This window comes from Emydura macquarii, unplaced genomic scaffold, assembly GCF_026122565.2.
Source record: "Emydura macquarii macquarii isolate MOO-44397 ecotype Brisbane River unplaced genomic scaffold, CSIRO-AGI_Emac_v2 contig_1483, whole genome shotgun sequence".
Lineage (NCBI taxonomy): Eukaryota > Metazoa > Chordata > Testudines > Chelidae > Emydura > Emydura macquarii.
Window position 1 is genome coordinate 10670047 of NW_027131620.1, and position 24182 is coordinate 10694228.

General features: G+C 40.8%; 1 protein-coding gene across 1 annotated transcript in view; it reads left to right on the top strand.

Annotated features, from left to right (window-relative positions):
* The window catches only part of BMP7 (bone morphogenetic protein 7), a 52658-nt gene that overhangs the window by 24882 nt on the left and 3594 nt on the right, over window positions 1-24182 (top strand). The window contains exons 2-6 of the mRNA XM_067554190.1: window positions 858-1050; window positions 13083-13231; window positions 18780-18977; window positions 23217-23293; window positions 23992-24102. Coding sequence (XP_067410291.1) covers window positions 858-1050; window positions 13083-13231; window positions 18780-18977; window positions 23217-23293; window positions 23992-24102 — 728 coding nt within the window. The remainder of the gene's footprint in view (window positions 1-857; window positions 1051-13082; window positions 13232-18779; window positions 18978-23216; window positions 23294-23991; window positions 24103-24182) is intronic.

Sequence of the window (24182 nt, forward strand, 5' to 3'; positions counted from 1 at the left end):
GTGAAATGGGGCATTTGACATCCAGGAAGATTCGGCGGTGATTTGCATTATTGGCACTCCAGAGGCAGAGGTTTTAACACAGGGGAGCGGCTATGTCTCCTCTTTTTCCTCCCCTTTGCTGGCAGAGGATGGAGGTGATTTAAAAGACTTTTTGGAGGAGAAGCTTGAAATCTTTACATTTCAGAGTTAACACCCTGATGATGAATTTGATACTTTACACATCTCAAAGCTATTGTCACAGGGTGTCGATTTGCAGATTTAGGAAGGTACTCACTTTGAAGGGTTTTGTCGCAGCCTTAAGGGCTAGAATTGGTTACAAATGAAAGCTTAGACATTGTAGAACAGAATTCTGTAACTTTGTTGATTCTGTAACAAATTCTATTGGCACAGAACATTGGGCCCTAACATAAGAAAGGTCTCAAGAATTGGAACATCTTCTGGTGGGATTTCCAAAAGTACTCAGTGTTGGCTCACTCTGCTGCCATTGTTTCAAGAGTCAGTGCTTCTGAAAAATCCCACTCTTCACTTTTAGATCCTTCACACTGCAACTTGTACATTGCTAATGGCAAATGTCCAGAAAGAGTTGTCCAACAGAGCTCTGCCAAAAATCATTACGAGACAATAGTCCGCATCACTGAATGCACTGCCTGGTGGCAAAATTGTTTCAGAGACATTACAATCACTAGTTTCATATTCCAAGTGTGCTAAAACTAGTAAGAAATGAACAGCAGGATGTAGTGAGGTAGTCAAATTTTAGATTTAGATTTCCTTCTTCTATCGTTGCTACTTGCAAGTTAATTGATAGACAGAGAAACTAAACAAAAGCTGGTGGCTAATAGGCTGTTTTTCTGTTTCAGTGGAGCATGACAAAGAGTTCCATCATCAGCGCTATCACCATCGGGAATTCAGGTTTGATCTCTCCAGAATCCCAGAGGGGGAAGCAGTGACTGCTGCTGAGTTCAGGATATATAAGGATTACATCCGAGAACGGTTTGATAATGAAACATTCCAGATAAGCGTCTACCAGGTACTGCAGGAGCACCCAGGAAGGTGAGTGACTGACAAGAGCATACTGAGTATATTACATAGCTGTCAGTGAAAGTACAGGGCTAAATTAGGGTCCGAGTTAAATCAGTGTCAATCCAGAGTTACTTCACTTTAGTGGACTCTGGATTAATATGGTCAGATAACCATAAGTAGAATTTGGTTCCTTTAGGCAGAAAGTATACTTTGTTACTACCAGAACTTCAGGAAAAGTGTATTTATATAATTTTACATTTTGGTTTAGAGATCATGCATTATGCTTGAATGCCAGCAAATCTTAATAGTCTACAGCCTGGCACCACTCAGTACGCTGTTAACCCTTTGATTGCCATGTGTGGTAATTACTCAGGGATTACAAAACTTCCTGGGATGACATTAAGCGCAGTGCGAACATTCAGTAGAATGTGAGTACAGCATACGCCTTAAGGAAGTGCATAAGTGCTGCTGCTTTCTCGCCATGTCTGGACTATCCACTAATCCTTAAGTAGTAAAGCAGAGATGGGAGAGAGGCACTGCATGTGTTTCTGTATTGGGGGAGGGTTGGGAGAGACACATTGAATCATAGACCAAGTATTTTAGAAAGAACTGCCCTCTTCCTCCTGCTGCTAATGGATTCTGAAGTGGCAAAACCCACATCTAAATACTTCCTCTCTAACCCTATAGGATATCTTATTTACTGTTCTTTATTACAGGAGGCATTTCAGATCCCTAATTAACACAGACAGATGACACCATGCTCTTTATATCAACTGATTGTTTGTGTGCGCACGAAACTACAATATGAGCTATTTAATCCATTCCAAGCAATTATTAATGTACGCCATGCTCCCTGACAAATTCTCCAGGGAACTTGAACAAGAACATATGTTTAATTTTCTCATCTGTTTTTAGTCCCAATTAATCAGCAACCTCAAAACCATTTATCAGTAACATTTAGTCGGTTGCATTTGCACACGTCCCTTTTACACATGAATCCCACTGACAGTAGCAAAATCCTTCCTGCCGTTATGCACATACAAAGTGCTTCACAAATATTGGTCAGAAGTTATTCTCCAGAACTACTTAATGTGTACCAATAACGTTACACAGACCTGAAATAGGGCTATTATACAGCCAAACAACAGATCTGAAAACAAGATGAACAAAAAAGTAGTCCAATGAGGATGCTTGCTTTGTATTTTTTAACTATTTATTACAGCTAGTCAAAAATGCAGAGAAAAATAAAACAAGAAAACTTGCTTTCTGAGTAAATGTTCATTTCAGATTTATTCTAAACACAAAAGTTCTCTTAAATTCTGGCTTGCAATGTGCAAACCAAAAAGTGCGCTGGCAGCAGTTGGAGGATATGTTTATTGCCCCAATTCTGGTTACCCTACTCAGTCACACAGGAATTTGAAGAATGGCATCTCCAAAGGTTCTTTGCCACTGACTTTGCAGAGGAGTGTAACTAGACATGGCCATGTGAAGTGGGGATGGTTCACGTGTACATGCATTGACCCATGGGCAGTTACGTGGACTGAACAGTGGTTCTTGCAAACTGTCCCTTGCGCAAGTTATTCTTACTCCTAAAAGCAAAGAATGTGAGTGAATGGATGCACTGCCTATATATGAGTCCATTAGATAGGGGAGATGTGTTTGGGGAAAAAAGATGATCTTGTGATTAACACATGCCAACTTCTGTAACATGTAAACCACAATACGTAAGATGAACGGGCACACAGGGGTACCTGCTCTCTCCATGGGTTTTGTGAGGATTAAGGACCAAGACTGATGGCTAAACTCAGTTCAGGTGTAAGTGGGTGCACCTCCATTGAATTCAATAGAATTCACCCACTTAGTACAGGATGAAAATTGGTTATAAATGTTTTGAACTGCTGGTAATCAGTAGAATGGCAATATTTTGAAAAGCACTGGTCTGTATACCTTTTTGGAAGTAGATTTGTAAATACAGAACATGTATGCATCTGAGCTGGAAATGCTACATTCTATGTCCCATTTTCTCATGCTGCTCACAAGAGTGATGATCTGCCGCTTGGGCTATCTTTTTTATCTCCTGTTGCAATGAGATCAGCTTTTTTTAGCCACAGTAGATATGCATGGAGGACATGTGACTGATATGCATAGCTGTGTGATCTGTTTTTCTAGCTGAACATCTGGCTCTTTAGCTAGCATTTACAGGGGCTCTATAAAAGTCTTTGGGATACTTGAGACATAGGCAGTCATGGATCTTGAACTGTCTGTTTCTTCTGGAGAGCCATTTCCTGTTGACCTTTCTTAAGTAGAGATGGTCAGAAAACATAATATTTTCACAAAAATTGCAAAAATGTTTTCTCTGCTTTGCACTGAAAATATATTTCAGCTAAAGTTTTCCAACCAGCTCTGCTCTTGACAGTCTAGTCAGATTAAAGCTGGATAAACAGTCCAGGCTATCAGGTTATTACATCTCTGGACAGGTGGAAAGAGAAAGCAAACACACTTATACCTTTGTTTCCTTGTTGTTTCTCTTTCTAACCAGGTTAGAGAACTTTATGAATCTCATGCAATTAACATTAAAAAAAAACATAATAAAATCTACATATATAAGCAAAGGTTCTTTTACCTAGACATGACAGGTACAATGTCCTCTTAAAATTAAACACAAAGATGAACTGGCCTTTTCCTCTTCCACTACTGCTGGAGTCTCCATAATACCAACTCGACCATTATATAAAGATGTGGGAGTGAATGAGAAGGGCCATCTAACAGCAGATTCTTGCCCCTCCTATGACTTGCCTCTAATGTACTAGCACGCAGGAGCCTACCTCTATACTATAGAGATGCAATCTTCAGCCTATAGCATCCCATCACCTTTCTAATACAGTGGAACAACACCAGTTCAACTTCAAAGGAGCCTCTGCAGATACAGAAGCAGGATTTGCAACCCCATAAATATTTCGCCTTTGAAAAGTACTCTATGTATGCCAAAGGCTTGGTTTTCAGCTATCAACCAAACCTCTATTTTTATGGATGCAATTTTTCTCCCTGTATTTGTTCACCCACAATGCAGATAAACCATAAGAATGGCAATTCTGGGTCAGACCAGTGGTCCATCTTCCAACAATAGCCAATGCCAGATGCTTCAGAGGGAATGAACAGAACAGGGCAATTATCGAGTGATCTCATCCCCTGTCGTCCAGGCCCAGCATCTGGCAGTCAGAGGCTTAAGGACACCCAGAGCATGGGTAAATACTAGTAGTTGAGCAGTTAATTCCCCGCTTTGCAAACTCAGACAGGTTGATAGATATCTAACTGGTAATATTTGCACCTGCAGTTCATTATGGGTGCACAATGAAAGCACAGTTCTTTCTGGACAGACATAGCTGCACCCACAAAATAGGACCCATATCTGAATATCTGGGCCTCACTAATATTATTAACATTTGAATGTATATTGGAAACTGTCATTTCCCCATCCACTGTATAATGTGCATAAAGCAACCTATTGGTGAAAATGAGATCACAGCTATATTCTTTGAGTCAAGACTGATGCCTTTTTGGAAGTTATGCTTTAGCCAAACATAAGTTCTGATTTAGTAAAACACAAGTTATTGGGCTCAAGACAGGGGTAACTGGGTGAAGTTTAATGGCCTGTGATATACAGGAGGTCAAATTGGATGATCTAATGGTCCCTTCTGGCCTTAAACTCTATTAATCTAGTAATTTGTTGCAAGTTGCAGTTTCAGTGTTGGCACAGCTCCCGCTACAAAAGTATATAAAATGTTCTTCAGTCTCAAAATATCAGGCACTGCCCTGAAGCAACGTCTTGAATTTCATAAACACTGTGAAAGCAGTTGACCCTTTGACTGATATAACAATGTCTTCAAGTTTCCTTGGGCATAATTTAGTGTCCAGTGATTCATGTCCAACTCCCATTTAGTCTTCATGGTTCATTCACCTAAGAACTTGGGAAGGAGTTTTGCAAATGCAAGAAATTGGATCAAGTAACATGCCGTGCAGCATGACCTAAAGTCCCTATTTCTGGTTGCACAAACAATACTAGTGGAAATTAAAGTTTACAACCAGGGTATCCCTGATTATACAAGCATAGTTTTAGCTCCTTGTCAGCGTCAAAGGAAAACATAGTAACTCCTTTAATCTCTGAGTGCCGGAGAGTATGCCTGGTAAAATGGTTGAATGGATAAAAGGTGTTGAAGGTAGCTTATTATAGATACTAAAATGGGAGATGTTTTCATATAAAGCCACTTTCCAAAATAAATTGGGGTCAAGACTGTATCAAAAAATAAGACTCAAGAGGAGAATATTAGTCCATTTGGGGAGTCTTGGGAGAGTCCTCCTGCACCCCAATTTGAAAAGATCTTCTGATACTGTTTGCAGATCACAGTCTATTAGGATATGGATCTGAGAGTCTGCACTTCATTGCATTTATTCTAATACCATACACAGAATTTTTTTCTAGAGTAAATATTTGTTCCCCAAAAACTCTCTTTCCCAGGTGGGATGTAAGGGCCAAGAGCCAGATTTTCAAAGGTTCTTAGGTGCATAAAGATGCAAATAAGGCAACTAGTGGGACTTTCAAAAGCACCTAAGCAAGTTAGGCAGCTAACTCCCATTGACATGAATAGGGGTTAGTCACCTAACCTGCTTAGTTGCTTTTGAAAATCCCAGTAGGTGCCCATCTGTATCTTCAGCACCTAGATTTCTTTGAAAATCCTGGTCCCAGTTTCACCACTGGTTTCAATGGGACCAAGATTTAGCGCTATGGTGAGAAATCCTGGCCCTATTGAAGTCAGTAGCAGTTTTGCTATTGATATGAATGAAGCTAAGATTTCACCCTATGTGAACAACTTTTGATAATTAAAATGTAGCTGCTACATGTTCACCTTGCAGCTGTTACCGGTCCGTCATTTCCAATAGCTTCATATTTAGTGTACTAGCCCCACAGACTTGCATGAAAAATAAAGGGTTACCTCATGCCTTCCATTGTTTGACATGCATCTGAAACATTTTAACTTATGTTTTAAAATACGCCAACCTTGAGCACACCCACCCCAACTTGGCACCCAATTCAATGAAGTGTTTCCATCAGGGTGTAAGGGATTTAAATGTGCAACTCCAATAACCATTCAAGCTCTTGACTCTCACAAAGACTGAGTGGGCATATTTTAAAGTAACCAGTGTGATTTCTCAACAGATCTGAAGTCGGGTGGGAGGATGGCACCACACTGTGAAATTGGAGGGTTTGTTTTATTGTAGTGTTCCAGGCCTCTAGCCGTGTTCTCCAGCTTCTGGACCAAATGTTAAAAAGGCATCTAGAAATGCACCTACAATATTTGGAGGTACAACTGCTGCAATCATGTAAAAAAGCATTTCCTTTGTGCACACAGATCAAGTGACTGTGCCCATATCTATGCATGCTGGTAAGCGCACTAGCAAAGACCCGCTGATAATGCTGCTGAGTTTGGTTCACTCTTTATGAGCACTCATGTGAGCAGCTGCAGCCTGTAAACCCATGACAAATCTTGATGTCACTTAGCAAGACAAGGCTCATCACAGGCACTTGACTAGCTGCAGGAGGCATTTTGCACATCATGACGGGTTCTAACTCAACCAAATGACGCACTAATGGCAAGTGATCCACAAACTGCACTGCTGAACAGCAGCCTCTGCATTTAAAATATTAGCTTTGTGTAGTCTTCACTGCACCATTCCTACTGTGTGCGTGGAAAATATGTTGTGCCTCTCCACAGCAAGATGACTGCTGCCAAATTTAAACTGAGTTTTTGGAACCCGGATTTTACATGGTATCCACATCACTTTCATAAACAATGAATGCAAAAGGAGCTAGGAATAATATTTAGCAATAGATGGATAAAATTGGAACCTGCTGAAATCTTAATTGGAATTTTTTCTGAGGCTTTAAGAAATTTGGCCAGCTGGGTTAAAAACAATCCTCCCACTACCACCACACATTTTTTTCATTTTTGAGCAATTCTGCACTTGCTGACTCAATCTGAGTCTGGCTGGCTAAAACCCACCAGGAAAGGCTAGCAAGAAGTGCTAGCAATATAATATTTTTTTTAGTGATTTGTAACCCAGCTCTCTAGCCTCAGGAGGTACAACTGAGCATGCATATTTTGGTAGCAGAGCACGAGTTAGCCAGGAGAGGACACAGAGGTTTCAGTCCTGTTGCTGACTCACCAGCTGAACTGCAGCTAGTCCTTTAACAAAGTTAAATTTTAATTTACCTGTACCTCATTTCCCCCTTTCTAAAATGGGCTTAACAACCCATTTTTCAGGGAAATTGGGAGGCTTGATCCATATTTAGGAAGTGATCTGTAGATGTTACAATAACAAAGCCTTGCAATTCTGTATTATTTGAATTCCCACTTATCTCTAAGGCACTGGTAAATGCCACTGTGCCTGTGGCGAGACATTCTCTGGACTATCAGTTAAGGACCGGAAAGTGTAATATTAGCACTGTCACACAGCATTATCACAGGTGCTCTTCAGAATAGCCAGCTTTTGCTCAAAACATATTGCTGCTGTGTGCAGCAGTATTTGTTTGCCCTTGTCTGGGGTCTGTTACTGACAGGAGATGTTCAGGTGAGTTGTCCAGAGGACCCCTAATTTACTAAGAGGACAGAATTTCAGCCAGTTAAACAAGTCACCTCTGGTCTTACAACATACTGAAAGCTAACAAAATTCCTGGTTTCTTTCCTTCTTCTTCTTCCACTTGCCCATTCATCCTCTTATCCATTCTTTTGTTCAATTTGGAAATGCTCAGTGTTCATTAACACATGCATTTTTAAAGTAACAATGAGGAAGAAAGAGAGGGATGGGGGAGGTTGAAAGAAGAAAATGGAGGCAAAGAAGAGAGGCAGTTTTCAGTATAATTTAGGGCTATCCCTATATTTTATAGCATTTGACTCTATAATTGTAAGATTTTTGTTTACTATTCACCCTTGCTACTGCAGTCCTGCCAACTCACAATTTCACTGCGCCTCTCTCAATAATTCGCGTTCTTCTGACTGGCCCAGCTCATCGAACCAAGTGATTATGTGAGAGTAGGAGCTTTAATTTTATTTAAAAAGAAGTTCCTAGCACTCATGCTTGCTGAAAAAAGCTGGAAAACGTCCGGAACGTATCCTAAAAGTTCAAAAAAAAAAAATAAAAAAAAATCCAAACTTCCTATTTTAAACAAAAACAAAAAACCTCATGATTTTTGAGCCAGTCTCATGATCTTTGAATTCGTGGTGATGGCAATTCTGATGACTTGTATCCAAGAGGTAACATGTCTTCAGATAGTTGCCACTCAGCTAAGAGACTAATTCCTTTGCTGCGTTTGTTTAGGTATTGGAGGCAGGGGAAAGGACAACCGATATCAAGGGCAACTTGAAATCTTGGGGATAAGGGAGAATGCATTGTTTGGTGGTTAGAGAATGGGAACGACTCACATATGAGGTGCTTTCACGGCCCCACAGCAGGCTGTCTTGCTGTACGACCTGCTGCAAGCAGCCGTGGCAATATCTTTGAGCTGTCAAAACAGAATAAGAGTGGGAGTCTGTGCCTCTGAAAATCCCCTTCTAAGTTACTTGTCCGAGTGGAGGAACATGGGTTATAGCATAGGTGAAATACTTTGAAGAGACATTTAAGTAGAATCCAACATCGTTCACACATAGTATATTAATAGTAACATATTGCAATTCAATTTCTAATTCATAATAATTTTAAAATGTAACTTGCTTGTTCCACCCCCCCTTTTTTTTTTAAAACACACTTCTCACTCCACTTTCTGCTTCTTTTCTCTTGACTTATAGACCATGTGGCATATTTTTCCTGCCTGTTGTTCCCTCTTTCCCAGTATCCATGTGCGTTCTATCCCCAGGTTGTGATCTCTCTCCCCCTTCCCTATAATTTTGTCTCCCACTTTTCCCTCAAGTCGCACTGCTGCCCATCCTCTTCCTGTCTCTCCTAATGCACCCATCAATTTCTCAGCCACCCACCTGTATTCTAGTTCACTCCGAGCCCTCCCACATCCACCCCTCCCCACTTGTACCCATTCTTTCTGCTCCTTACTCTTGGTTTCCTCCTGTTGCATGCTGCTGCAATTGTGCTGGTCAGCACAAGCAGGCTCTGAAGTCCAGAAAATGACAGACCTACTAAAGGAATTTCCTGGACTACCAGGCAACCATCCAGGTCTGGGGGCAAGTCACCAGCAGCCAGATTTTCAAGAATGCGCTGTAATTTTGGATGCCTCAGCTTTCTGGTGTCCAACCTCAGATACCTCAAAACAGCCCAGTTTTCAGAAAGTGTTGAATTCCCATTCTCTGAACTAGACCTCTTTAAAGGAGTCTCAGGTTAGGCCCCTCAGCACCTGAAGTCAGTAGTCACTTGCCAGCTGCAGGTCCTGAGATTTAGAATTGATATATGCTTGCCATGCCCATTGACTTCATTTGGAGTTGTGGGTGTTCTGCACTTTATGTCTGAATTAATCTTTTTTGAAAATTGGGGACAATCCTTACTTCGCCACCTTCAGGGAGTGGTGTCAAGTAGAGTTCACAAAGCTTTGTAAGGCCCTTTGAAGCCCTCAGATAAGCATAGCTATAGCAGTACAGAGAACATGAGCAATTTCTTTGAGTCCTGACTGTACAAGCTTAGTTCACAAAATTGCGAGTGTGTTCTAGATCTGTTCATATGTCCATAATTAGTAGACAAGGTTTCAGGAGATGGCACTCAAGAACATGTAGCATAGTTCCTGGGTTTTGCAGGACTGATAAAACTTGTAGTGTACAGCCAATGGTTGCCTCTGTGCCGCTTTTAACACATGAACAGTGGAGCTGAGGTTAGATTGAACTGGCTTTAAATCATGTTATAACTCTTCGGGTTGGAGTATGTAAACAGCCCCTTCTCTACCCCTCAAAAGGAAAGAATTATAAAGAGGGCAAGTTTGGGAAGCATATAGAATTGGTGTCTCAGAATGCAAACTGTTAATGTTTGCTGTGAAGCAGAGTGAAACTGCTTCTGTATTTTAATATAACTTGTCTAGCCATTGTGTTTAAAGAGCTTGCCTTGCCATCAGCTAGGTGCGGCTTTGATTTTATTTTGCCATGTGTCTTTGGTAAGCAGGCCATTTTATTTAAAGGGCAGTTCTTTAACAAGATGTTTCTTTTAATTGGAACAAGCTCTGGGCTCTGACGAGCCTGAATATTATGCTTGCAACACCATTCAGATTTGCATCCCATTTTTCGCCATTGGTTGCAGGCCAGAATGAAAAGCGCTAATCTATTAATACTGTGAACCTCTCCAGAGAATATTTGACACAAGCCCTTTTTGGGTCTCAACGTTCCAAGTGTGTGTGGGAAGGATGATTCTCTTCAATATGTCTCTTTGATCTCTCTTACTGAGGATTTCCCCTCCAGGCCTATTGTTTGCATATTGTTGTAACTACAGGCAAGCAAATACTTTATACAATTTCCCATACTGACTCACCCCTGTACTTGATGCATCATGTTGTTTGGTTACCCTGATTGCATCACATCAGCACGGGAAGCTTAAAGGCTGGTTTTTCTGAGTAATAATATTGCAGGATAGCAGTAACTTCTTATTATTGCTATTCTCTTCAACCTGCAATCCACAAAAAAGAAAAATATCAAGCAAGCTTCATCTCTATTAAGTAAACTATTTGTGAATCATGGTCTGCAGGCAAGCGGCAAATCATGCAGTGTGTTAACATAAAAGCCTCTCTCTTCTTGAACCTGAGAATCAGATACTGGCCTGGGTCACAAGTGAACACAAGTGTAGTGTTCTCTCATCTGTGTCTCCTGTGGGACGTATTTTGTCCTAACTTTGTTATAACTTTCAGCCCTAGCGCCATCTGACATTTGTGTAACTGATTCACACATACTGTGATCCCTGCTACACAGGCAAGCAGCAGCATTGTAGCACAGTCCCCCAACAAGAAGTGAGATTGTGATGTATGGACAGAGCCTAAAGCCTGGCTTTTTCCATAAGCAAAAACGTTGTTTAAAAGAACAAAGTTTATTTCAGAAACATCTTCCCACCCCCATCCCCCGTTGCCAGCCCTCAACTGCAAGGAAATGCCAAGTTATGGGACTCATCTGAACTACATCCTAATACCTACGAGCAGCACACCTGTACTGAGAACAACAGATGCTATATCTTCACATGGAACTTCCTTTTGCCTACAGCTTATAAAATCTCCCTCACTGTAGAACATGTAATATTAGTTAGAGCCCCAGCAACATTGCAAATGTTCCACATTAACACATGCACAGGTTAGGAGTGTTGTGCGTTTTGGGGGGAAATATGACATTGTACTTCCATAGGCACATAGTGATATGGTCACTTGTCCTTCAGGGACTGGAATTGGATATTTAATTTCACAAACCCCTAAACAGCTGTCCAGTGGCGACTACTGAGGCTCAATTCCCTGCTCTGCTAGACTCTGTTATCTGGGGCAGGTCATTGAATATTTTGGTGCCTCAGTTTCCCATTTGTAAAACTGGAAGGATAATACTACTTGCATACAAGACAGGGGTAAAGTTCATGTAAGTTTTTGAGGCTCTCAGATTACTATGGCAATAGAGGCCATATAAATCCTCTTATTTTAGATTTTTGTATCACACGATGTTCCAGGCAAATAAGGGACCCCGAGTGTACTAAAGACATTTGTACTGACAAGTCTATAAAACAGATTAATCTGGCCCTCCCCAGGCTTATGGGACACAATAAAAGTACTTTCCTTATCCCTTTGCAAGGTTTTTCTTTACTCAAAAAGCTACAGTTACTCTCCAACAAGTTGTCACATCTGCACACTACAAAATATGAAAGAATCTCTTACAGTGCTTGTCCAGAAACCACTGTGGTGTCTCCATCCTTCTTGTAAAGACTTTTTCCTTTTGGAGGCAGCTAAACCATTACCCAGTTTACTTATTATCATCATCCAAGTTACTTTGCATTGGCTCCTGATGAAAGAGAACCTTTGAAATCCTTGTATTTTACCAGATTTTCAATTGCAGCTCAGAGGTAAATTGTTGAAAACCCAGAATGATTTCTACGGCTCTGTCTGAGTCCTTCAAATACTCTCCAGTTCTGATTAGTTTTGATTTCTCATTCTCAGTTTCTGGTTGCCAATAATTGGAGTGTGTCTATAGATTTAGGTTTAAACAATAAATTGAAAGGACATTGCCAGACAAGGTAATGCTGCCTTGTTGTCCTGCAGAGATTATTGCCTTATTCAATTGTGTGTAGCCTCAACAGATTAGATTTGTAGAGACATTAGATATATATTAGTGTTTGCAAAAGGCACACACAACCATGCTCCAATTTGCTTCCACCATTGCCATGATTATGCACAACAGTCAAGTTATTATGCATGGAAAAGGATAATTAGATGCATTTGAATGCCCAATTATCAAGTTTCATGTGCAAACACAATAACTGTTCACATATTTGCCTGGAAAACATTTTTTAAAAATTGCATCAGCAGGATTAGCTGAAATAGTAAGGCAACGTGTATACTCCAAGCCACATTAATTCTACTTAAATCCATCCTCCCATTGTTCAGGAAAACAAGCACTTAGGGTATGTCTTCACTCACTGCAGCAAATTCGGTGCCACCGGATCGATTGAGCGGAAGTGGAGACCCACTCAATCAATCCGAAAGTCGACTGAAATAATCCACTCCTGGAAAAAGATTAAGTCTGCGTTGATGGGAGGGCATTTCCCATCAGCGCAGCATAGTGGGAATGCTGCACTAATTAGAATTTAGGAAGTTGATGGGAGATACGCAAGCTACTCTATGCAGCTTGCGTAGTTCCCGTTGACTGCCTCCGAATTTCACGGCAAGTGTCGACCAGGCCTTAGGTTGGTATAGTTTTCTTTCTGTGGCATAACTTGTATATTGTGATAAGGGCTACCAAGTGTGTTGCTTAAAGCACCAACTTGAACAGCTATTTACAGTAAGTGATTTCCATTTGACTATCCAGGTAAATGAGATCTGTTTCTTTATTCTTCAGGGATTCAGATTTGTTCCTGCTTGACACTCGAACAATTTGGGCTGCAGAAGAAGGTTGGTTGGTGTTTGATATTACAGCAACCAGTAATCACTGGGTGGTAAATCCACAACATAATCTCGGTCTGCAGCTATCAGTTGAGAGTATAGATGGTAAGTTTCAGACAGTAATGTCATCAAAAAGACTCCATTTTGGCTATAGGAATCTAGTCAGGACTAGTCTGAATGCAACCGTAGTCATTCAAGTGTGATTTCTTAAGATTGTCTTGAATTTTCGTAAGCTGCAGATACTGGAAATGTGTTACATTACAATATTCACCCACTACCACCACCATGCTGTATTTGAACATATCTAAATAATAACCACTTGAATTCAAGACAATCATTCATGTCCCAATCCAGTAAACCCTTAAACACATGCTTAACTTTAAGCATCAAAAGAAATTATTAAGATGCTTAAAATTAAGCTTATGCTTCAGTGGATCCGAGTCCTAATTGCACACACCTTTACAATGATTGTATGTGCAATCTAGGAACTATGCACATGACTAATTTGCACATGCATTTATTTTATTTGCACTTGAAGTCCCGGAAACTGCACATATACATTGGCCACTCATTTGGCACAACCAAACTTATAAATACTCTGGCCCTAGTGCTTCACTGTTCAAAATTGATTGGAAAAATTATTTACTAAATGAAAAAAAATGGTGTCTGTGTGGGTGGGGAAGGAATTGTCAGGAAAGTCTTAATTGCTGAGTTTCTCCAGTTATGTTACATTGGAAAGTGACAAACTGTACAGGCTAAATTCTCAATTGATGTAAATCAGCATTGAAATCAGTGCAACTGAGGATCTAATCCATGTTTTCTCTTTAACACAAGGTAGGAATCATTAAGGCATGACCTCCTTCCCCATCCATGCAGACACCATTGTCTTCTTCCATTTGGCAATGATTTTCTCCCTCTCTCCAGCTGCACTAATCCCAAACTGGAGCACCCGAAATGCTGGTCACAGTGACTATAGCAACCACTCAAGTGAATCAAGGGAAGAGTTCTGCACACAGCTTCCTTCCAGGTCCTCTCTGTTCCTCTCTACTTTTTTTCTTTGCTCTGTGCTGTCTCTTTTCTGCCTCTTTTCCCTCAAATGCATCACTAGATTTGCATGCCTAGTCTGCTGAGAAGAAAATGCTTTCACATAAACAGTCCAATCAATTGTTAACAGTGAAACATGGAGGTATGGCCTGACACTATGTATTCCAAGTTCTTCAGCCAGCTTGTGATGCATGGAATGGGTGTGAGTATCAGATACGATACTGGTCTGACCCTGGATCTGATCCAGTATGGCAATGTCTTTGTGCCTATGTTCATTTGGTAAAATTGACTGTGGCTTCCTTCTCAGTTTCCTTTCATAATTTGCTTGAGTCTCAAAGACTTTGCTCTTTATGAACAGGGAGAATTAATCCAACCAAAAATTTAAAAAAGATTTTAGTTGCTTAGGTTACTATTAATGCAAGTGGTAATAGAAAATACAAACCATGTATCTTGGGGCAGAATGGATAACTTTGTCTCTGTCTTCTGATTAGGTTGCTAGGTTTTAGTGCTTAATGGTTGCACTATAGAAATATTTTCCCAGCTGTGTGTGTACTCCATGTGGAGTAAATCAGGGCTATAGGAAGTAGTAAAACCTTGGCAGAGTGAGCATACAAGGGAGCAATAAGTTGCGAGTGTGTAAGAAATAAATCTGAATATAGTATAACTAAGACAACAAGTCATTAATGTAAATAATTTAAACACTAGAAATTTGCATAGCATTTTATAGACAGATGTTATGCTTTTAGGCTTATGAAATAAACAGCAGATAGGATCATAGCAGTTGCAGCAAGGGAACAGATGATTAGGCCATCTTGCCCAGATTGTCAGAATCCTGGATGCACAAAAGTGCCACAAGTGTGTGTGCAGTTATGATAATTGGTCAGATAAAGCAGGTAGGTAGATAGTTAGAAATGGGCCCTTATACAAACCTGTCTCAGAGAAAAAGCTTGGGGAGAGATTTTCAAAGGTATAGAATGACAATTTAGGCACCTAACTCCCATCAACTTTCAATGGGAGTTAACACCTAAATGACAGTTGTGCCTTGGAAAATCTCCCCCTTATTTTACAAATAGGCTTGGGGTTTTTTGTTTTGTCTCTCTCTCTCTCACACACACACACACACACACACACACACACACACACACACACACACACTTCTATGCTTTATCAAAATAGATGGAAGAAATATTTCACTAATTTGTCTTGAAAGTTAAAGACTAAATTCATCGCTGAAAAAGTAACTCCAGGACTGAATTTGGCTCCTCGCATTTTAAAATTAAACTTATAAGTGGCACAAATCTTTGCAGTCTCACTTCTCTCCAGAATTCAAGCAAACATTTCCTTTGAGCTGTAAGGGTAAGCCCTTCTACTAGCACCAAGTTTCATTTGGGGTTCAAACATAGCATGCCTTTGATACAAAACTATAGATTTTTGAATGCAGTAAACCTTTCAGTGGAAATGGCCTGAATTGAAAGTGTGTAATGAAATGAAAACCTGGCAAGTTTTGCCTGGTTTTGGAATTCGTACCAATTATTTTGTGTGAGTCTCTCTTTCTAAGGGAATGAAATGCAACTGGATAGGAAGGAAAAAAAAAAAAAAAAAAGGAAAAAATGCTGTATGGATGGAATGGTACAAAAGAGATCAGTTCATTTTATCAGTCTTCATAGTCACGCCATCAACAACAGCAACTCTTGGGGAATTAAAGGATGTTTGTTTACACTTATAAAGTTGGGATATGCTCAAACAACAAGCGAGAGAAGCACTGATGTGATTCATTAGCCTTAGGCATCCTGTCACCCTAAGCCCTGAAATGCTTCACGCCCTCATAATACATAGGAACAACAGCTGACTATTTAAGTTTACTCAGCCTATTACTTATTGCTTCATATCCTGTTTTTCTCAGTTAAAAAAAAAGCAGTTTCTTAAAGACAAATTGTCTGCATTCTCTGATTTGAGAGTACAGCTCTGTTTTGTGTTAGATAAGAACATAATTGTATTAATTCGGAATAGACAGATGTCTTAAAACAACCACATTTTTTCTTGAAATTTGGTCCTTACCTGTATGTGGGGGTTGAAATAAGTGACTACAACTAAGTGATTTCCCCCCACAATTTAATTAATGAGGAACACGAAACTTCTCAGGTCTGGGTCCTACTCAGGACATTTTTAAGTTTTTTTTTGTTTTGTTTTTTGTTTTAAATAGGCCATAAAGCAAAAAAGCTTTTCTTTGGTTGTTTTTTTAAGAATACAAGAGAGATTTGCTTACAGCAAAAGTCACTTTTTCTTTCTGTCACCAAAAATCTCAAGCCTTTCCCTAAATGGATGCATTGGCCAAATTCTCTGTTACACTCATGCAAATCCATCGAATCAGCTAGAGTGGATTTGGGGCCACTAACTGCAAGCTGCTGAAGTTCTTGTTAGTAAGAAGCAACTAAAAGTAATTTACCCCCTCAAAACCATGGCCTTTTTTAAATAGCAGTGCAATCAGAAAAAGTGTCATGCTAAAAAAATAAATCAACGCAGTGCCAGATGAATTCTGAATTATTTTTGACTAAACTTGTTCTTGAAAATGGAATATGGCCCTGATCCAGAAAAGCATATGGGTAGCTTTTAACAACACGGGTAGTTCCATGGACTTCAGTAGGACTACTCAGGTACACAGAATTAAACACATGCGTAAGTATTTTGTGGGATCAGCCTAGCTGTTTGAAATGAAGATGATTTGGCCAGATTTACAAAGACAGGTCCTACACTGAGGATGAAAATGATATAGTGAGGTAGGGATGCTCATGCCCACAAACACACCTTTGCATATGTAAACAGGTATTTATATGAATCACACATTTCACTGGCGCAAACATACAACTTAGCTCTCATTCATCGAAAGCCTGACCCAGTGTCCTATCTTTAGAATATAAGTTTTGCTTGTTCCCATTTTGCATATCTACAGGTCTAGCCCTATTTCCTCCCCACACAGGGAACCATAAGGGCTTGTAGCTCTCAGATGTAGGTGCTCATTTGCTAAGCTGTCATGCTCATAAAAACAAACAAACAAAAAAAAAAAAAACCCCACTATGATCCTCTATGCAAATCCCGTGTACACCAGCTTTGAACGGGGAAAGAATTTGTCCTTTTGTGTTGTGAATTAAGACAAATTCAGAGCGGGAGAAGCAGATAAATTAATGGCCATTGTTTGCCTTGAGCTGCAATCATGGCCAATTCTTTTAATCCCTTCATGTTTACCAGCTTTCTGAATACATAAAAAAGTTAAGATGGAAAAGATCCAATAGAGACAGTGGTTCTTGAGACACTGATGTGGGCTGATTGGAACAGAACAAATGCCTTGAAAACAGCAATTATGGAAATTTGTCTTAGAAAACCAGGTTCTTTTTTTCCATATTGCACTTAGAAACCAGTAAGAACTGGAGGACCAAAGGGATCACTGGATTGCTAGTGGAAAAACAGATCCTTTCACTTCCACAATGCCAGCACCAATGTGGCTCAGCTTGTGACAGGGTGTATCTACACTGCAGTGGTGTGGCTGCACTGGTGCAGCTGCAGCGCTGCAGGACTTAGTGAAGACATTACCTACACTTATGGGAGAGCGTCTCCAATCAGTGCAGCTACTCCACTTCCCTGAGAGTCAGTTATATCACTGGGAATAGTGTAGACTGGGCTAAGACTACGTAAGTCAATGAACAACTGATGCTAAAGTGTGGTCAGCCAGTTCCAGTTCAATTCCTAGCAAACATCACAAAATCCACTATCATAACAGGTATGAATTAACATCATTGTCATCAGTATCAGAGTCCTAGGGTTGGTTGGTCATGGAGACTGCGGTGGTCTCCAAAAATGGTCTCTTCACAACACCATTTAGATATATTGGTGTGTTGGGGGCAAATTTGTACTGCCATTATCCATGCCTTGTCTTCTGTAAATAGTCGACCTCAGTCTCCAAGGCTATCAATCAGGCACCTTTAACCAAAGCGAAACTAAAAATCCTGCATACGAAAAAGAATGAGCAATAATCGTAATGTATCTATGATCAGGTTATCTGACGTTATCTCATTCAATGTTGCTCTGTGTATGACAGATGCAGCAATAAATGAAGTGTTTCTAAATATCTGAACTATTTGTTACTTTCAAATGCAATATATCTGGAACGGTGTCAGCATTTAATACAAGGCATTTTTATTTTAAGTTAATAACCTTCCAATGGGAATTTAGTGTTCCTATGGCCGGAGTTTTACGGTTCCTTTTATGGGATCACTTCAAATTATAGATTGGTGAACTTAAAGAAACCCCTCTAAAGAATGCAAGAAAATCTAATGCAAAACTGATTTAGGATAAAATAATTATTGGTAGGAGCATTTTATTTAACTTTTACATTCAAATATAAAATGAAGTTAGCAGTACTGTGATATTCCTTTCAGAAGTGGCTTTGCTTATTAATTTCAGGCCCACTCCATGCATATGGGCCTCAATGGGAATTTTATATATGGGGTTTAGGCCAGTTCTCTCTCAATCATGTTATCTTCAATATTGCTGGTGGAAATAGAAAGCTATTGCAATTCCTCTTGATTGTGTTGATGATGATATTTCTGTTAAGGACAAAGCATCAATCCCAAACTGGCTGGTCTAATCGGAAGACATGGCCCACAAAATAAGCAGCCTTTCACGGTAGCATTCTTCAAAGCCACAGAAGTGCATCTCCGCAGTATTCGTTCCACGGGAGGCAAACAAAGGAGCCAGAATCGATCGAAAACACCAAAAAACCAGGAAGCCTTTCGGGTGTCCAACATTGCAGGTACAGTGAAGGCTGGCAAGTCTGTTTTTCTGGGTACTTCTATATTGTAGAGACCAGAATGAAACAATCTCTATTGTGTTCAAGCAATATATTCTCTTTTTCTCTTGTATATTCAGCATCATCCAAATGTTTGTCTGTCACTGGCTTGAAGACTAGAATTTTCTTTTACTAAATGTTTTTTTGGAAAATGAGATTTGTTATAACCAAAAAATTTTTGTGGGGAAAATTCAGTTTTCACAAATTCCTTGATTCAAATAATTTTTGAAAGAAGCTATTTATAGTAAAAAAAAAAAAAAAATATGGTCAAAATAGAAAATGTTTCAATTGACCCAAACTGAATTTTAGATTTTCAAAATTTTCATTTTCATCCCTATTTGAGACAGGAAATTTTTTCAGGATCTCAAAAGTGTTCAGAGTCTGGGAAAACAGTTTCCCATCTAGCTATACTGAATGCCTTTCCTAGGGCAACTGAAGCTATTATTTGGGGAGTTTTGGCTTCCTAGGATGGAGAGAAATTTAAGAGGCGGGGTGGGGGGAGGGGGGAGGAGAGGGAAAGGCTTGATTCTTAAAACCTTAAAACAACAGGTCTGTTTTCAACCTCACCTACATCAGTTTAAATGAAGCACTAACTCCACTGAAGTCGATGGAGTTACACTGACGTAAGAGATCAGAATCAAGAAGGGTCAATATCTTTACTATAGACTTTTTAGTAGCCTGACCACACTCCAGTGTGCAAACATCCTGCTTAAGCATTTTTAAGCCTTTATGTGATGCATCACCAAACACTATATAAACTGCAGTAATCAGTTTGGTTAAAACAAGCTGCTGCCAAATACTTCCCTATTGGCAACCCTTCTGGCATTCAATCAGCAGGTTGAAACAAAGTTGCTAGAGCAGAAGGGGAGCAGAGAGATGACCCAAACATAGGCTTTCCTTCAGCCCTTTCTTGGACATTCCTGAATTCTGTGACCTCTTACCAAGACCCTAAATTGTACAGGGAATTTGCACCTGCGAGACAGTACAAGACTCTCATATCTCCTAAATAGCTTCAGAAATGCCTACACATCCCTTCTTCTTGGATACTTTAAACTTCTCTGGTCTTCTCCTATAAAAATACAAGACACCCATCTGGCTTCCTGTGCAAGCCCAAGGGAATCCTGGGAAATGGCTGTGGATTTTTTTTGTTTTTTAAATCCCTGGGCTTCCTCTGTCCTGAGCAGGCTTTGAATTGGCAAAAGTCAGATCTATTTTTGACAAACTTTTGACTTGGGAGGAGAACTAGCCAGAGATCCAGGGAAAGGGCCCATGTACTCAACACATCAATGCCCTGTGATTCTTGGGAGTAACTAACTATCTACTGGTTTGTCTTGACTTTCTTGGCTCTGCAAAGGCAACAGAACTGTAGGAGAGAGAACTTTCCTACTCTGGCCTCCTGCCCCCATCACAGCAAAGTTTCCTCATGATTTCACCTGCTCTAAAATTCACTGGTTTATGTTCCTGCTGGTAAAGTTTATGGCCTCTCCGACCTGCCCACATACACAGACAGTTCTGTAGAGCTTGTCCAAAATCACAAGCTTGTCAAACCGATTCTAAAGGGAGCATAGATTTCTGAGAATGTGTTCTCCCAAGTTCTCCAACCACACTAGGGTGTACTGCAGTTTAAAGTATACATTTATCGTCTCCTAAACCAACATAGTCCTCAGTTCAGGACTAGATTGTCTGTGAGGGAAGGATGATGGACAGGTAATGGATAACAGAACTTCTCACCACTATAAATAGTCAGTAAAGTGATTGTAAAGAGGAAATTGTTGGAGGCTGGGTGTCTCCAATTGGCTCATTTTACAAGATCACTTTTCTCATTGTCAACCCCAGGTGTTCATTCCATGACCCAAAGCCCAGGCAAAGTACCAGAGTCTGAATCCAGCTTTAAAAGTACCCTGAAGTTCAAGGTTGTTCAGATCTAGGGGCTTTGATTGAATCTACTTATTATTCTTTACTTCTTTCTGCCTTTTCCATGAGGTTCATCACCAGTAGAAAGGCCCAGATTCGCATAAGGATTAAGGCATTGTGACATTTGGGTGTTCAGAAAATCGTAGGAAAAACACTGATTCACAAAGCCTGAATTAGGCACCTAGGCTCCCTATACAACGGATGGGGAGAGAAAGGTGCCCTAGAATTCAATTCACAAAGCCAATACACTAGGTAGGGAGCTGCCTAAACCAGCCAACAAGAGATGCCAATGACAGGGGTGTGAGCTAAGACCCACCTTTCTCTCAGATACAGGCACCTAATTCTGAGCTGCAAGGAGGCATCTGTCTCCACTAGCAATTCACAAATTGATGGAAGATTGGTGTTCCTCCACCTAACTCGTGTGTGGAGCCCGCTTTGATAGGCATGCTTAGAGGCCAACTAGATCTACACAGAGCAGGAGACACTTCCTTATAACCGTTAGCCCGGTGGCGAGAACACTCACCCACCTTGTGGAAGACCCCTCCCCGCTGAGGAGAAGAAGGTATTTGAAGAGGGATCTGCCACCTCTTGCCATGGGTTCTGGAATATCCTGATGTGGGTCTCACTCAATCTCACCTATTGAAGTTGTTCCACTTTAATTACATATTAATTGGGCCAGAGAAAGTCATTCTCATTCTATAGCCCAGTGGTTGGGATACTCACTTGAGAGATGGCAGATCCCTGTTCAAATCCTTTCCCATCAGAGAGAGAGAGAGAAGAAATCAACCAGGGGGTCTCCAACCTCCAGGTGAGCGCTGTAACCACTGGGCTACAGGGAGACCCTTTCCTTCCCTGGCTGTTTTGTGTAGATCTTGGCAACCTCTGAGTACACCTACCACACTGGGCCCAAATGCTACTTAGTTGAAAGATGCCCATCTTCACCTGGTTTGTAAATCCTGCTGGGGCTTAGGGAGGGAGACAGGCAGGGCTGACTTTCCAGTTAAGCACAGTAGGCATGTGCCTAGGGGCACCGGCATTCTAAGGATGCCTAAACAGTGGCGGATTACTGAACAGGTCAATGGGGTCTGTGCCCAGGGGCCCCGGCCAATTTGGGGGGGCCCTGCATGAGCACCAGAACTCTGGTCCCACCCCCTGCTCCTCTTCCTCTTGAACCCCCACCCCCTGGCCAGGACAGAAGCCGGAGCCCAGAGGTAAGCCTATTCTCCTTCTCAGAGCTGGCCAACCTGGTTGCCCCAGTTCTTCTCCCCTGCCACCTGCACCCTTCACGGAGCTGGCCCAACCAACCCCTCACCCCCCCATTGCCTACCCACCCCCATGCATGGAAAACACAGAAGTCAGCTTTAGGCGCCAGGGGGTGCTGAAGATGCTGTGCTTAGGGGTGCGTAAGGTGTAAATCCGGTCCAGCAGACAGGTGTCTGGACCCCTAAGAGGCAGCTGTAGCATGCATGCTCAGAAGCAGAAGAATAGGCACCTAGGGAACTTCTAATGCAAAAAACCTAGGAGCTGAGTGAGTTTATGCCCCAATTGCATTAGGCAACAGCTGAGTTGGAGTTTTGAGAATTGCAGCAGCACTTAAAAATGGGACTTATTTGCCTAAGTACCGTTGTGGGTCGATAGTGAAAACTTAGCTGTGATGCATCAGATAATAGATTCCAGCTCACTCTCCCATGATTCAGTTGCTTGTGCAGGACTAACAGGACAGCACTAGACAATACTCAAAGAGACACAGGTTAGAGAGATGTTGAGAGGATGCCCCTCTTTAGAGTCAATTTACCGCTCTATCCTCTGTAGGTTCTTATACTGTGTTCATCACTGTATATGTGAGTGCGCCTTCTGAGGTCTCTCATAGGTTCTCTTGCCATACAGTAGATGCCTGATGAAAAGAGATCTGTTGTTTTTGTAAACTAGAAACCCACACAGGAGAGAGAAAGCCATGAAAAAATATTCCCAGAGATTTCATGCCTTTGCATAGACGCCAGATGGGTATTTTATAGTTACTGAATCCAGCCATTATTTTACCATTAAAATACAAGAGACTGAAACAGCGAAAAGAAAGTGACAAGTGCTGCACAGCAGTGCAGTGCTGCAGAAGAGGAACGGTGCCTCATTTCCCATTGCTGCCAAGAGATGTCAGCACTGGGGAGCTTCAGACTTTAAGGGATCTAGTCTTAATGGTCCTGCTTTCATTTGAAAATTGTACTTGAATCATTCCTTCGGACAACACAAGCTCACTTGATGGTTTCCATTTTTTTCGCCCTCCTAATTCAGAAAACAGCAGCACTGATCAGCGGCAAGCCTGCAAGAAACACGAGCTGTACGTCAGTTTCAGGGATCTTGGCTGGCAGGTAAGGTTTCTGTGCTCAAGCTTCAGATGGATAAGACTGAAAAGAGACACGATGCCTTTTCAGTCATTTGTTATTTTGCTGGTGGTGTTTACTCATGGACCACATTTTTAGCCTCTGATTTTGTGTGTCCACTTTTGTGTAAATGTCTGGGCCTACAAGAATGGGTGTGCATTCACACATGTTAATACACTACCTTTTGTGTTTTCCTGTGTGTGGGCACAGCTGATTGCATGCATAAAAGGGGACATGCAAATTGGAGGCCAGTTTAAGAGTGGCTGAAAATGTGATAATCCCTACAGATTTAGGATTAATTTTAAATTCAGGGCATCACTTTCTGGCCCTATAAACTCCTTCTGTAGTTTCACCTAGACACAGTATTCTTCACTTTCCATTGGATAATTCTTTTAGACGTTGGTAAACAGCTCTGACTTTTTGCACTGGAGGTAGCTGCATTCCAGTAGCAGATGAAGTGATCTCTCTGCTGTATACAAACTATTCACTTTGTAAAGTACTGTGGGATCCTTCTGGATAAACAGGTGCTGCAGACATGTTAAGAGCTGATCATATTGTTAGAGCAGCTAGTTTAACAAGAGACATTTTTCATGATTTTTTGACTGTCTGTCTATTATTCAATCAATTCAAATACATGCAATGAAAACTAATTTTTTCCTCCATGATCTAACATCAATTAAATCCAGGACTGGATAATTGCTCCAGAAGGCTATGCCGCATATTACTGTGAAGGAGAATGTGCCTTCCCATTGAACTCCTACATGAATGCTACAAACCATGCTATTGTACAGACACTGGTAGGTGAAATTTAAGTTGAATAACTAAGATTATTAACTCTGATTAATACAGTACTGGAATAATTTAATGCAAGCAAAAC